This window comes from Larus michahellis, chromosome 30, assembly GCF_964199755.1.
Source record: "Larus michahellis chromosome 30, bLarMic1.1, whole genome shotgun sequence".
NCBI lineage: Eukaryota > Metazoa > Chordata > Aves > Charadriiformes > Laridae > Larus > Larus michahellis.
The window spans coordinates 251,712-267,067 of record NC_133925.1 but is presented as its reverse complement, the minus strand read 5'-3'; the positions used below and the strand labels follow the sequence as shown (position 1 = coordinate 267,067).

Genomic DNA, 15,356 nt, shown 5'->3' with positions numbered 1-15,356 from the left:
GGTGGGACGGTCGGGTCATTGATGGTGTTGGTGGTGGGACAGTTGGGTCATTGGTGGGACGGTTGGGTCGGTGGTGGGACAGTTGGGTCGGTGGTGGGACGGTTGGGTCGTTGATGGTGTCAGTGGTGGGACAGTTGGGTCATTGGTGGGATGGTTGGGTCGTTGGTGGGATGGTTGGGTTGGTGGTGAGGTGGTTGGGTTGGTGGTTGGGTCAGTGGTGGGACGGTTGGGTCATCGGTTGGGTCGTTGGTGGGACGGTTGGGTCGTTGATGGTGTCGGTGGTGGGACAGTTGGGTCGGTGGTGGGACGGTCGGGTCATTGATGGTGTTGGTGGTGGGACAGTTGGGTCATTGGTGGGATGGTTGGGTTCGTGGTGGGACAGTTGGGTCGGTGATGGGACGGTCGGGTCATTGATGGTGTTGGTGGGGGGACGGTTGGGTCATTGGTGGGACGGTTGGGTCGGTGGTGGGACGGTTGGGTCATTGATGGTGTCGGTGGTGGGACAGTTGGGTCATTGATGGGGTCGGTGGTGGGACAGTTGGGTCGTTGGTGAGATGGTTGGGTCGTTGGTGGGATGGTTGGGTCGTTGAGTGGACAGTTGGGTCATTGGTGGGACGGTTGGGTTGTTGATGGGGTCGGTGGTGGGACGGTTGGGTCATTGGTGGGACGGGTGGGTTTGTGGTGGGACGGGCGGGTTGTTGATGGTGTCGGTGGTGGGACGGGCGGATTGGTGGTGGGATGGTTGGGCCATTGGTGGGACGGGCGGGTCGTTGCTGGTGGTGGTGAGATGGTTGGGTCGGTGGTGGGATGGTTGGGTCGTTGATGGTGTCAGTGGTGGGATGGGCGGGTCGTTGCTGGTGCTGGTGGTGGGACAGTTGGGTCATTAGTGGGATGGTTGGGTCGGTGGTGGGACGGGCGGGTCATTGGTGGGACAGGTGGGTCGTTGATGGTGTCGGTGGTGGGACGGGCAGGTCATTGGTGGGACAGGTGGGTCGTTGATGGGGTCGGTGGTGGGACAGTTGGGTCGTTGGTGAGATGGTTGGGTCGTTGGTGGGATGGTTGGGTCGTTGAGTGGACAGTTGGGTCATTGGTGGGACGGTTGGGTCGTTGATGGGGTCGGTGGTGGGACGGTTGGGTCATTGGTGGGACAGGTGGGTCGTTGATGGTGTCGGTGGTGGGACGGGCAGGTCATTGGTGGGACAGGTGGGTCGTTGATGGTGTCGGTGGTGAGATGGTTGGGTCGGTGGTGGGACGGTTGGGTCGGTGGTGGGACAGGTGGGTCATTGATGGTGTTGGTGGGGGGAAGGGGGGGCCGTTGGTGGGACGGAGGGGTCGTTGATGGTGTTGGTGTTGAGATGGTTGGGTCGGTGGTGGGACGGGTGGGTCATTGATGGTGTTGGTGGCGAGATGGTTGGGTCAGTGGTGGGACGGGTGGGTCGGTGGTGGGACAGGTGGGTCGGTGGTGAGATGGTTGGGTTGGTGGTGGGACGGTTGGGTCGTTGATGGTGTTGGTGGTGGGACAGGTGGGTTGGTGGTGGGACGGGTGGGTCATTGATGGTGTCGGTGGTGGGATGGTTGGGTCGGTGGTGGGACGGGTGGTTCATTGGTGGGACGGGTGGGTCGTTGATGGTGTTGGTGGCGAGATGGTTGGGTTGGTGGCGAGATGGTTGGGTCAGTGGTGGGACGGGTGGGTCATTGGTGGGACGGTTGGGTCATTGATGGTGTCGGTGTTGAGATGGTTGGGTCGGTGGTGGGACGGGCGGGTCATTGCTGGTGTCAGTGGTGGGACAGGGGGGTCAGTGGTGGGACGGGCGGGTCATTGATGGTGTCCGTGGTGGGACGGGGGTGTCAGTGGTGGGACGGGTGGGTCATTGATGGTGTCGGTGGTGGGACGGGGGGGTCGGTGGTGGGACGGGTGGGTCATTGATGGTGTCGGTGGGGGGACGGGGGGGTCGGTGGTGGGACGGGGGGGTCGTTGCTGGCGCGGTTGGGTCCTGGTTGGGTTGGGTGGGTCGCGGTTGGGTCGGGGGGTTGGGGGGGGGTTGGGTGGGTGACGGGGGGGGGGTGGGTGCTTGGTGGGGTGGGTGGGTGATCGCGGGGGGGGGTGTGTGACCAGTGGGGTGGTTGGTTAGCTGGGCAACGGGTTGGTTAGCTGGTTAGCTGGGCGATGGGTTGGTTGGTTAGCGGGGCGATGGGTTGGTTAGCGGGGCGATGGGTTGGTTGGTTGGTTAGCGGGGCGATGGGTTGGTTAGCGGGGCGATGGGTTGGTTAGTGGGGTGATGGGTTGGTTGGTTGGTTAGCTGGGCGATGGGTTGGTTAGCAGGGCGATGGGTTGGTTGGTTAGCTGGGCAACGGGTTGGTTAGCTGGGCAACGGGTTGGTTGGTTAGCTGGGCGACGGGTTGGTTAGCTGGGCAACGGGTTGGTTGGTTAGCTGGGCGATGGGTTGGTTAGCTGGTTAGCTGGGCGATGGGTTGGTTAGCTGGGCGACGGGTTGGTTAGCGGGCCGGCAGTTCTCAGGTTAGTCAGGCGGCGGGTCGGTTAGCGGGTGGGACGGATGGCGGGTGGATGGGTGGTCAGAGGGGTTGGTTAGCTGGTGGGGTGGGTGGTTAGCTGGTTAGTTGAGCGGTCGGCCGGTCGGTTAGCTGGCTGGGTGGGCAGTAGTTAGCTGGTTGGTCGCTTAGCTGTTTAGATGGGGGGCTGGTTAGTCGTTTGGGGGGGGGGGGGGGCGGTTGGTTAACTGGTTGGCCGGGGGGGCGGGGAGCCGGCTGGGCGGTTGGTTAGCTGGTGGAGCAACTGGTTAGCTAGTCGGATGAGCGGGTAGCTGCGCTGTCGGTTAACTGGTTGGATGGGTGGCTGGTTAGCCGGTTGGGGGGGGCTGGTTAAGTGACGGGGCGGGCCGTTAGGCAGGTGGATGGGTCGGTTAGCTGGGTGGGTGGGTAGTTAACCGGCGGGATGGGTGGTGGTTACCCGGGTGGATGGGTGGTGGTTACCCGGTTACCGGGTTGGTTAAATGGCTGGGAGGGGGGGTTGACGGGCGGGATGGGTGGTGGTTAGCTGGTTGGATGGGTGGTTAGCGGGTTAGTTGGGCGGGGGGGGGGGGATGTGGGGGGTGTGGCGTCCCCTCGGGGGCGTGGTGGGAATGGGCTCCAGGCGCCTCCGCCCCCCACGTCACCCACCCCCGGGATCAGCGAGGAGGGGAGGGGAGTGTGTCCTCCCCCCACCCCGGACAGGTCAAGGTCAACCCAATCCTGACCTTTGACCTCTTCTAGGGTCAACCCCGACCCATAACCCCCGCCCGCGAGGACCCCCTCGGCAGGGTCAACCCCACCCCACCACCCCCGTGATCCTTCTCTAGGGTCCTCCTAACCTGACCCTTGACCCCTCCGTGGGGTCAACCCAACTGTCCCCATAACGACTCCTGAAGGTCAACTTGACCCTTGACCCCTCCGTGGGGTCAACCCAACTGTCCCCGTAACGACTCCTGAAGGTCAACTTGACCCTTGACCCCTCCGTGGGGTCAACCCAACTGTCCCCGTAACGACTCCTGAAGGTCAACTTGACCCTTGACCCCTCCATGGGGCCAACCCAACGGCCCCCATGATGATTCCTGAAGGTCAACTTGACCCTTGACCCCTCCGTGGGGCCAACCCAACTGTCCCCGTAACGACTCCTGAAGGTCAACTTGACCCTTGACCCCTCCGTGGGGTCAACCCAACTGCCCCCATGATGATTCCTGAAGGTCAACCTGACCCTTGACCCCTCCGTGGGGTCAACCCAACTGCCCCCATGATGATTCCTGAAGGTCAACCTGACCCTTGACCCCTCCGTGGGGCCAACCCAACTGCCCCCATAACGACTCCTGAGGGTCAACTTGACCCTTGACCCCTCCGTGGGGCCAACCCAGCCCCTCTGGCCCCATAACGGCTCCTGAAGCTCAACCCGATCCAACCCGTGACCCTTCTCCGGTGTCAACCTCACCCCGGGACCCTCCATCTCCACCCAGCCCCCCACTTTGGTGGCCCCCTTGACCCACCTACCCCTCCAACTCCCCCCTCCGCCCCCCAACCTCCTGTAGGACAACCTCCTGCCCCACCCCCCCCCCACCCCCAAGGGCAGGAGGACACCCACCCCCCCCTCCACGTGCCCAACGCATGGACGGGAGATGGCGGGGGAGGTGAAGGAGGAGAGAAGTGGGGAGGACCCAGACGTCCCGGGGGGAGGAGAAGGAGGAGGAGGAGGAGGAGGAGGAGGAGGAGGAGGATGGGATGGATGGAGGCCGAAGAGCCGCTTAGATTTGCCGGCCCCGGGCCGGGCCCACCCGCTCTGGTCCGCGGCGGGTGATTGGACCACGTGCGGTTATGTCCGTTCGCATGAACAATTAGTCTTTTAATTTATTCTTAATTCTCGCTGAGGCGGTTATTCTCGGTACCGGGGGGGGGGGGGGAGGTTGGGGGGCAGGCCGGGGGTGTGGGGGGGGGGCGGGGAGAGGGGGAGGGGGGGGTTTGGGGGGGCGTTAATTGCTGCCGCGGGGGGAAGGGGGGGCGCGCCGGGGACCCTACAAGCCCAACGTGCCCCCGATGGAGGAGGCCAAGACCACCCCCAGCACCACGCAACAAATTATGATCATGATTTTCTTCTACGTTACCCCACGCCCCCCCCCGAAAAAAAAAAAAAAAACCAAAACAAAAAACAACCAAAACCCAACCCCCAACCAACCAAAACCCAACCAAAAACCAAAACCCAACGAAAACCCAACCAAAAAACAATGAAACCCAAGCAAAAACCCGCCAAAAATCAACCGTAAACAACCAAAACCCAACCCAAAACCAACAAAAACCCAACGAAAACCCAACCAAAAAACAACGAAAACCAACCAAAAACCCGCCAAAAATCAACCGTAAACCAACCAACCAAAATCCAACCCAAAACCAACCAAAACCCAACGAAAACCCAACGAAAACCCAACCAAAAACCAAACCCCAACCATAAACCAACCAAAACCCAGCAATAAACCAACCAAAAAACAACGAAAAAACAGCCATTAAACAACCAAAACCCAACCAAAACCCAACCCAAAATCAACCAAAAACCAAAACCCAACCAAAAAACAACCAAAACCCAACCAAAAAATCAACCAAAACCCAACGAAAAATCAATGAAAAACCAACCAAAACGCAATCAAAAATCAACCAAAACGCAACCGTAAACCAACCAAAACCCAATTCAAAACCCAAGGAAAAAAACAACCAAAAGCCAACCAAAAATCAATCAAAAACCAAAACCCAACCAAAACCCCAACCAAAAACCAACAAAACCCAATTAAAAACCCAACCAAAACCCAACCAAAACCCAACCAAACCCAACCAAAAACCCCGCCAAAAACCCAACCGAAACCCAAAAAAACCCAACCAAAAACCCAACCAAAAACCCAACAAAACCCAACCAAAAACCCAACCAAAACCCAACCAAAACCCAACCAAAAACCCAACCAAAAACCCAACCAAAAACCCAACCGAAACCCAACCAAAACCCAACCAAAAACCCAACCGAAACGCAACCAAAAACCCAACCAAAAACCCAACCAAAACCCAACAAAAAACCCAACAAAACCCAACAAAACCCAACCAAAAACCCAACCAAAAACCCAAGAAAACCCAACCAAAACCCCAACCAAAAATCCAACCGAAACCCAACCAAAAACCCAACCGAAACCCAACCAAAAATCAATCAAAAACCAAAACCCAACCAAAACCCAACCGAAACCCAACCAAAACCCAACCGAAACCCAACCAAAAACCCAACGAAAACCCAACCAAAAACCCAACAAAACCCAACCGAAACCCAACCAAAAACCCAACGAAAACCCAACCAAAAACCCAACGAAAACCCAACCAAAACCCAACAAAACCCAACCGAAACCCAACCAAAAACCCAACGAAAACCCAACCAAAAACCCAACAAAACCCAACCAAAACCCAACCAAAACCCAACCAAAACCCAACCAAAACCCAACCAAAACCCAACCAAAACCCAACCCAACCCCAACCCCAAAACCAACCAAAAACCAAGAAAAATGACGTCCGGGCAGCGGGGGGGGGGGGAGGGAGAGAGGAGAGAAGAGAGGAGCGTTACGGAGCCGGAGACCCCCAAGCCCGACCCCCGACCCCCAACCGTGAGGCCCCAGAGGAGTGCGGGCCCCCCCCAACCCCCGCCCCGCCCCGCCCCGCCCTGTCACTCACCCTCCGAGCTTTGCTCTGGTACTTTACGGCTTTTTTGGTGTCCGAGACGGCGCGTTCCACGTAGTCGACCGAGTGCTCCACGTTGTACTCGATGCGGTCGATCATCTCGCCCTGGGAGACCCCACCCCACCCCTGAGCCGCCCGCCCTGGCCCCACGGAGGTGTGGGGGGGGGGTGGGGGGTGGGGTGTGTGACACCCCGGGGGACAGGATGGGGGGCGGGGAGGGGGGGGATCTCGACCGGTTCTAGGTGGGTCAACGGCGTCTTGGTGGCCTCAAGAGCTTTCGATGGCGTCTAAGTGAGGCCATGGGCTCTACTAACGGCTTTTGGTGGGTTCTGGATGACCTTTGGGGGGTTCTGGATGACCTTTGGTAGGTTCTGGATGACCTTTGGGGGGTTCTAGATGACCTTTGGTGGCCTCAAGAGCTTTCGAAGGTGTCTGGGTGAGCCAATGAGCCCCAGTGAGGGCTTTTGTTGGGTTCTTGGTGACCTTTGGTGGGTTCTAGATGACCTTTGGTGGGCTCTGGATGACCTTTGGTAGGTTCTAGATGACCTTTGGTGGCCTCAAGAGCTTTCAAAGGCGTCTGGGTGAGGCAATGAGCCCCATTGAGGGCTTTTGGTGGGTTCTACATGACCTCTGGTGGGTTCTGGATGACTTTTGGGAGGTTCTAGATGACCTTTGGTGGGTTCTGGATGACCTTTGGGGGGTTCTAGATGACCTTTGGTGGCCTCAAGAGCTTTCAAAGGTGTCTGGGTGAGCCGATGAGCCCCAGTGAGGGCTTTTGGTGGGTTCTAGGTGACCTTTGGGGGGTTCTGGATGACCTTTGGTGGGTTCTAGATGACGTTTGGTGGCCTCAAGAGCTTTCAAAGGTGTCTGGGTGAGGCAACGAGCCCCAGTGAGGGCTTTTGGTGGGTTCTAGATGACCTCTGGTGGGTTCTGGATGACCTTTGGGGGGTTCTAGATGACCTTTGGGGGGTTCTGGATGACCTTTGGGGGGTTCTAGATGACCTTTGGTGGGTTCTGGATGACCTTTGGGGGGTTCTAGATGACCTTTGGTGGCCTCAAGAGCTTTCAAAGGTGTCTGGGTGAGCCGATGAGCCCCAGTGAGGGCTTTTGGTGGGTTCTAGGTGACCTTTGGGGGGTTCTGGATGACCTTTGGTGGGTTCTAGATGACGTTTGGTGGCCTCAAGAGCTTTCAAAGGTGTCTGGGTGAGGCAACGAGCCCCAGTGAGGGCTTTTGGTGGGTTCTAGATGACCTTTGGTGGGTTCTAGAGCTTTCAATGGCATCTGTGTGAGGCAATGAGCTCTAATAATGGGTTTTGGTGGGTTCTAGATGACCTTTGGTGGCCTCTGGATGACCTTTGGGGGGTTCTAGATGACGTTTGGTGGCCTCGAGAGCTTTCAAAGGCGTCTGGGTGAGGCAACGAGCCCCATTGAGGGCTTTTGGTGGGTTCTAGATGACCTTTGGTGGGTTCTGGATGACCTCTGGTAGGTTCTAGATGACCTTTGGTGGGTTCTGGATGACCTTTGGTAGGTTCTAGATGACCTTTGGTGGGCTCTGGATGACCTTTAGTGGGTTCTGGATGACCTTTGGTGGCCTTGAGACCTTTCAAAGGCGTCTGGGTGAGGCAACGAGCCCCATTGAGGGCTTTTGGTGGGTTCTAGGTGACCTTTGGTGGGCTCTGGATGACCTTTGGTGGGTTCTAGATGACCTTTGGTGGGTTCTAGATGACCTCTGGTGGGTTCTGGATGACCTTTGGGGGGTTCTAGATGACCTTTGGGGGGTTCTGGATGACCTTTGGGGGGTTCTAGATGACCTTTGGTGGGTTCTGGATGACCTTTGGGGGGTTCTAGATGACCTTTGGTGGCCTCAAGAGCTTTCAAAGGTGTCTGGGTGAGCCGATGAGCCCCAGTGAGGGCTTTTGGTGGGTTCTAGGTGACCTTTGGGGGGTTCTGGATGACCTTTGGTGGGTTCTAGATGACGTTTGGTGGCCTCAAGAGCTTTCAAAGGTGTCTGGGTGAGGCAACGAGCCCCAGTGAGGGCTTTTGGTGGGTTCTAGATGACCTTTGGTGGGTTCTAGAGCTTTCAATGGCATCTGTGTGAGGCAATGAGCTCTAATAATGGGTTTTGGTGGGTTCTAGATGACCTTTGGTGGCCTCTGGATGACCTTTGGGGGGTTCTAGATGACGTTTGGTGGCCTCGAGAGCTTTCAAAGGCGTCTGGGTGAGGCAACGAGCCCCATTGAGGGCTTTTGGTGGGTTCTAGATGACCTTTGGTGGGTTCTGGATGACCTCTGGTAGGTTCTAGATGACCTTTGGTGGGTTCTGGATGACCTTTGGTAGGTTCTAGATGACCTTTGGTGGGCTCTGGATGACCTTTAGTGGGTTCTGGATGACCTTTGGTGGCCTTGAGACCTTTCAAAGGCGTCTGGGTGAGGCAACGAGCCCCATTGAGGGCTTTTGGTGGGTTCTAGGTGACCTTTGGTGGGTTCTAGGTGACCTTTGGTGGGCTCTGGATGACCTTTGGTGGGTTCTAGATGACCTTTGGTGGCCTCCAGAGCTTTCAAAGGCGTCTGGGTGAGGCAACGAGCCCCAGTGAGGGCTTTTGGTGGGTTCTAGGTGACCTTTGGACCTTTAGCCCCCACCCCCCCAGCCCCCATACCTGGCTCTCCACCAACATGGCCATGTCCACGAACATGTCGTGCAGCTCCCGGATGCTGGTCTCCAGCTTGATGATCTCGTTGTGTCGCGTCTCGATCTCGTTCAGGGCCTGTTTGGTCATCTGCGAGTCCATTTTGATCTGGCAGGAGATGGGGGGGAACGTTGAGGGGTGGGGGGGTGTGGGGGGGGTGGTGATGGGCTGTGGGGCAGGGGGGGGAAGTTCCTGGAGCTACGAGAAGGTCCAAGGGGGCTCCGGGTACCCCAGCAGGTCACGGGGCAACCTCAGGGTTTGGAGGGCATGCAACGATTCGGGGCGGCTCGTTGGGTTCCGGGTGACCCAATGGGTTCTAGGTGACCCAATGGGTTCCGGGTGACCCAACGGGTTCCGGGTGACCCAACGGATTCCAAGTGACCCAACGGGTTCCAGGTGACCCAACGGGTTCCGGGTGACCCAACAGGTTGCAGGTGACCCAACGGGTTCCAGGTGACCCAACAGGTTCCGGGTGACCCAACGGATTCTGAGTGACCCAACGGGTTCCGGGTGACCCAACAGGTTCCAGGTGGCCCAACCAGGAACCTCAACGAGCCCCGAGGGTTCCAGAGGACCCGATGGTCATCAAGTGCTGGAGCTGCTTGGGGTTGGTTGCCCCCCGGGGCGTCTCGTGGGGTTCCGGGTGACCCAACAGGTTCTGGGTGACCCAACAGGTTCCGGGTGACCCAACGGCTTCCGGGTGACCCAACAGGTTCTGGGTGACCCAACAGGTTCCGGGTGACCCAACGGATTCTGAGTCACCCAACGGGTTCCAGGTGACCCAACGGGTTCTGGGTGACCCAACAGGTTCCGGGTGACCCAACGGGTTCCAGGTGACCCAACAGGTTCCGGGTGACCCAACGGCTTCCGGGTGACCCAACAGGTTCCGGGTGACCCAACGGGTTCCAGGTGACCCAACAGGTTGCGGGTGACCCAATGGGTTCCAGGTGACCCAACGGGTTCTGGGTGACCCAACGGCTTCCGGGTGACCCAACGGGTTCCGGGTGACCCAACCAGGAACCTCAACGAGCCCCGAGGGTTCCAGAGGACCCGATGGTCGTCAAGCGCTGGAGCTGCTTGGGGTTGGTCGCCCCCCGGGGCGTCTCGTGGGGTTCCGGGTGACCCAATGGGTTCCAGGTGACCCAATGGGTTCCGGGTGACCCAACAGGTTCTGGGTGACCCAACGGCTTCCGGGTGACCCAACAGGTTCCGGGTGACCCAACGGGTTCCAGGTGACCCAACCAGGAACCTCAACGAGCCCCGAGGGTTCCAGAGGACCCGATGGTCATCAAGCGCTGGAGCTGCTTGGGGTTGGTCGCCCCCCGGGGCATCTCATTGGGTTCCGGGTGCCCCATGGGACGTCGGAGGCCACTGGGGGGTGGGTGGGTGGGTGGGGTGGGGGGAGGGACCTCACGTACGTCATCGGTGAAGATGGCCAACTTCCCGCTCTCCAGCATGTCCTCCAGCTCCTCGTTGGTGGTGGTCCGGCCGGCTGGGGGGCAGGGGGGGGGAGAAAGGCGACGGCGGGTGAGACCCCCAGCCCCACGGCGGCGCGTCTTCTCCGTCCCCGCCCCCGCCCCCGCCCCGACCTACTGATCTCCAGCTGCCTCTGGATCCTGTCCTTGCAGCGGTCGCGGTACTTGGACTGGGTGGCGTTGTACTCGGTCATCACCTCCACGAACTTGCGGGACAGCGTGGAATGCTGGGGGACACGGTCGGGGGTGGGGGGGGGGGCAGGGAGGGTGGGCCAGGGACCTGGGGCCGGTGGCCACCGAGGAGGAGGAGGAGGAGGAGGAGGAAGGGGGAAGGGCTACCTGGGTTTTGCGGATGCGGAGGTCGGCCGAGGAGCGGTTCAGACCTTCCTCCTGCTCGATGCTCTGCTCGATGGCTGAGGGAGAGGAAGGACCGTCCCCCACCGACCCGGCCCCAGGTGGCCACCTCCAGCGGGCCGCTCGCCCCCGAGGTGGCCAACCCCCAAGAGGACCACCCCGAGGCGGCCAACTCCATCGGGTGGGTCACCCCCGAGGTGGCCACCCCAAGACGACTGTCCCAAGGCGGCCACCTCCATCGGGCGGGTCACCCCCGAGGTGGCCAACCCCCAAGATGGCCACCCCATCCCCAAGAGGACCATCCCCAGGTGGCCACCTCCATCGGGTGGGTCACCCCCGAGGTGGCCAACCCCCAAGATGGCCACCCCATCCCCAAGAGGACCATCCCCAGGTGGCCACCTCCATCACGGGGGTCACCTCCGAGGTGGCCAACCCCCAAGATGGCCACCCCATCCCCAAGAGGACCATCCCCAGGTGGCCACCTCCATTGTGCAGGTCACCCCTGCAATGGCCACCTCATCCCCAAGGTGGCCACCTCCTTCGTGCATGTCACCGCCGAGGTGGCCACCCCATCCCCAAAGTGGCCACCTTCGTCGTGCAGGTCACCCCTGAGGTGGCCACCCCATCCCCAAGAGGACCATCCCCAGGTGGCCACCTCCATCACGGGGGTCACCTCCGAGGTGGCCAACCCCCAAGATGGCCACCCCATCCCCAAGAGGACCATCCCCAGGTGGCCACCTCCATCACGGGGGTCACCTCCGAGGTGGCCAACCCCCAAGATGGCCACCCCATCCCCAAGAGGACCATCCCCAGGTGGTCACCTCCATTGTGCAGGTCACCCTTGCAATGGCCACCTCATCCCCAAGGTGGCCACCTCCTTCGTGCATGTCACCCCCGAGGTGGCCACCCCATCCCCAAAGTGGCCACCTTCGTCGTGCAGGTCACCCCTGAGGTGGCCACCCCATCCCCAAGGTGGCCACCTCCATCGTGCAGGTCACCTCCAAGGTGGCCACCCCCAAGATGGCCACCCCATCCCCAAGAGGACCATCCCCAGGTGGCCACCTCCATCGGGCAGGTCACCTCCAAGGTGGCCACCCCCAAGATGGCCACCCCATCCCCAAGAGGACCATCCCCAGGTGGCCACCTCCATCGGGCGGGTCACCCCCGAGGTGGCCAACCCCCAAGATGGCCACCCCATCCCCAAGAGGGCCATCCCCAGGTGGCCACCTCCATCACGGGGGTCACCTCCGAGGTGGCCAACCCCCAAGATGGCCACCCCATCCCCAAGAGGACCATCCCCAGGTGGTCACCTCCATTGAGCAGGTCACCCTTGCAATGGCCACCTCATCCCCAAGGTGGCCACCTCCTTCGTGCATGTCACCCCCGAGGTGGCCACCCCATCCCCAAAGTGGCCACCTTCGTCGTGCAGGTCACCCCCGCGATGGCCACCCCATCCCCAAGGTGGCCACCTCCATCGTGCGGGTCACCCCCGAGGTGGCCACCTTGGGAAGGTCCTCTTGGGGATGGGGTGGCCATCTTGGGGGTGGCCACTTCCATTGGGCACGTCACCCCCGAGGTGGCCACCCCCGAGATGGCCACCCCATCCCCAAGAGGACCATCCCCAGGTGGCCACCTCCATCGGGCGGGTCACCCCCGAGGTGGCCAACCCCCAAGATGGCCACCCCATCCCCAAGGTGGCCACCTCCATCGTGCAGGTCACCCCCAAGAGGACCACCCCAAGGTGGCCACCTCCATCACGTGGGTCACTCCCAAGGTGGCCACCCCAAGGCGACCACCCCAAGGTGGCCACCTCCATCGTGCGGGTCACCCCCCCGAGGTGGCCACCCCGTCCCCGAGGCGGCCGCCGCGAGGTCACCTTTCAACTTGGAGCGCACTTTGTTCGCCGTCTTCTTGATGTCGGCCGTGAGGTCCTCCAGCTCCTGCTTCGTCTCTGGGGGGGTGGGGACACGTCACGTCACCCCCCCGGTGTCACCGGCCCCGAGGTGGCCCCGGTTCCTGGTGTCCCTCCATCCCACGTGTCCCCCTTGGTGGCCCCCGTTCCTGGTGTCCCTCCATCCCACGTGTCCCCATGGTGGCCCCCGTTACTGGTGTCCCTCCATCCCACGTGTCCCCATGGTGGCCCCCGTTCCTGGTGTCCCTCCATCCCACGTGTCCCCCATGGTGGCCCCCGTTCCTGGTGTCCCTCCATCCCACGTGTCCCCCTTGGTGGCCCCCATTCCTGGTGTCCCTCCATCCCACGTGTCCCCCTTGGTGTCCCGGGTTCCTGGTGTCCCTCCATCCCACGTGTCCCCATGGTGTTCCTGGTGTCCCCACACCCCACGTGTCCCCAGTTCCTGGTGTCCCTCCATCCCACGTGTCCCCATGGTGTTCCTGGTGTCCCCACACCCCACGTGTCCCCAGTTCCTGGTGTCCCTCCATCCCACGTGTCCCCATGGTGGCCCCGGTTCCTCGTGTCCCTCCATCCCACGTGTCCTTCATGGTGGCCCCGGTTCCTGGTGTCCCCCCGCCCCACGTGTCTCCCTCAGCATCCCCCGTCCCCCCCCTCCCCCCGCCCCCCCGTGCCCCCGCTCACTCTCGTCGGGGTTGGGGGCGGCCAGGATGGCGCTGTGCTGCTTCTTCACCTGCTCCACATCCTCCGACAGCTTCTCGATGCAGCCCCGGATCTCCTCCACCTGCGGGGGGAGGGGAGGGGGGGACAGACCCGGGGGGGGGCGCGGGGGGGACACCATGGGGGTCATGGGGGAGATGGAGGACACCATGAAGGAGACCATGAGGGTCATGGGGGAGATGGAGGACACCATGGAGGAGACCATGAGGGTCATGGGGGAGATGGAGGACACCATGGAGGAGACCATGGGGGTCATGGGGGAGATGGAGGACACCATGGAGGACACCATGAGGGTCATGTGGGTCACGGGACATGGAGGACACCATGGAGGAGACCATGAGGGTCATGGGGGAGATGGAGGACACCATGGAAGAGACCATGGGGGTCATGGGGGAGATGGAGGACACCATGGAGGACACCATGAGGGTCATGGGGGTCACGGGGGACATGGAGGACACCATGGAGGAGCCCATGGGGATCATGGGGGAGATGGAGGACACCATGGAGGAGACCATGAGGGTCATGGGGGTCACAGGGGACATGGAGGACACCATGGAGGAGACCATGAGGGTCATGGGGGAGATGGAGGACACCATGGAGGACACCATGAGGGTCATGGGGGTCATGGGGGACATGGAGGACACCATGGAGGAGCCCATGGGGATCGTGGAGGTCATGGGGGACATGGGGGACATGGAGGAGACCATGAGGGTCATGGGGGTCACGGGGGAGGTGGAGGAGACCATGGAGGAGACCATGGGGATCATGGGGATCATGGGGGTCACGGGGGACATGGAGGACACCATGGAGGAGCCCATGGGGATCGTGGGGGTCACGGGGGACATGGGGGACACCATGAGGGTCATGGGGGACACCAATGGAGGAGAGCATGGAGGTCACGGGGGACATGGGGGACACGGAGGAGATCATGGAGGAGACCATGAGGGTCATGGGGGTCACGGGGGAGGTGGAGGAGACCATGGGGGGACACCACGGGGGTCACGGGGGACACCGATGGAGGAGAGCATGGGGGTCACGGGGGACACCATGAGGGTTATGGGGGTCACGGGGGAGATGGAGGAGACCATGGAGGAGACCATGGGGGTCACCATGGGGGTCACGGGGGACACCATGAGGGTTATGGGGGTCACGGGAGACATGGGGCACACCATGGAGGAGACCATGGGGATCGTGGGGGTCATGGGGGACATGGGGGACACCATGGGGGTCACGGGGGGGTTTGTCCCCCACCTGCTCGAAGAACTCGTCCATGAAATGGTCGCGGTCGACGTGGACGACTTCGTCCTCATCGTCGCTGTCCTTGGCCTGCGGGGGCAGCGTCAGCGGGGGGGGGGGGGCCCAAAATCCCGGGGGGGCCAAAATCCCAGGGGGGGGCCTCAAAATCCCGGGGGGGAGGGGGCCAAAATCCCGGGGGGGGGCCAAAATCCCAGGGAGGGGCCTCAAAATCCCAGGGGGGGGCCTCAAAATCCCGGGGGGGCTGTCAAAATCCCGGGTTGAGGGGGCCAAAATCCCAGGGAGGGGCCTCAAAATCCCGGGGTGGGGGCAAAATCCCAGGGAGGGGCCTCAAAATCCAAGGGGGGGGGGCCCAAAATCCGGGGAGGGGCCTAAAATCCTGGGGGGGGGGGCGGCCAAAGTCCCGGGGGGGGCCTCAAAATCCCGGGGGGGGTGTCAAAATCCCGGGGGGGGGGCAAAATCCCAGGGAGGGGCCTCAAAATCCAAGGGGGGGGGGGCCCAAAATCTGGGGAGGGGCCCATAATCCTGGGGGGGGGGGGGGGGCAAAGTCCCGGGGGGGGCCTCAAAATCCCGGGGGGGGTGTCAAAATCCCGGGGGGGGGGCAAAATCCCAGGGAGGGGCCTCAAAATCCAAGGGGGGGGGGCCCAAAATCTGGGGAGGGGCCCAAAATCCTGGGGGGGGGGGGCAAAGTCCCGGGGGGGGGCCTCAAAAT

The 15,356-nt window shown here is 61.4% G+C and overlaps 1 protein-coding gene across 2 annotated transcripts; it reads right to left on the bottom strand.

Moving 5' to 3' along the window:
* Window positions 1-3,113: 3,113 nt before the first annotated feature.
* LOC141735322 (syntaxin-1B) lies at window positions 3,114-14,785 on the bottom strand. 2 transcript variants are annotated; one of them, XM_074567965.1, is made up of 9 exons: window positions 14,642-14,785; window positions 13,355-13,454; window positions 12,638-12,712; window positions 10,747-10,820; window positions 10,526-10,634; window positions 10,351-10,424; window positions 8,903-9,040; window positions 6,241-6,351; window positions 3,114-4,637 (listed from the first exon to the last, which is right to left on the bottom strand). In XM_074567965.1, exons 1-9 carry the CDS (start codon window positions 14,660-14,662, stop codon window positions 4,557-4,559), a joined length of 783 nt encoding a protein of 260 aa, XP_074424066.1. In that variant the 5' UTR covers window positions 14,663-14,785; the 3' UTR covers window positions 3,114-4,556. The 2 variants fall into 2 exon arrangements, with proteins under 2 accessions (XP_074424066.1, XP_074424067.1); XM_074567966.1 differs by having other exon boundaries at window positions 10,526-10,613.
* Window positions 14,786-15,356: the final 571 nt, after the last annotated feature.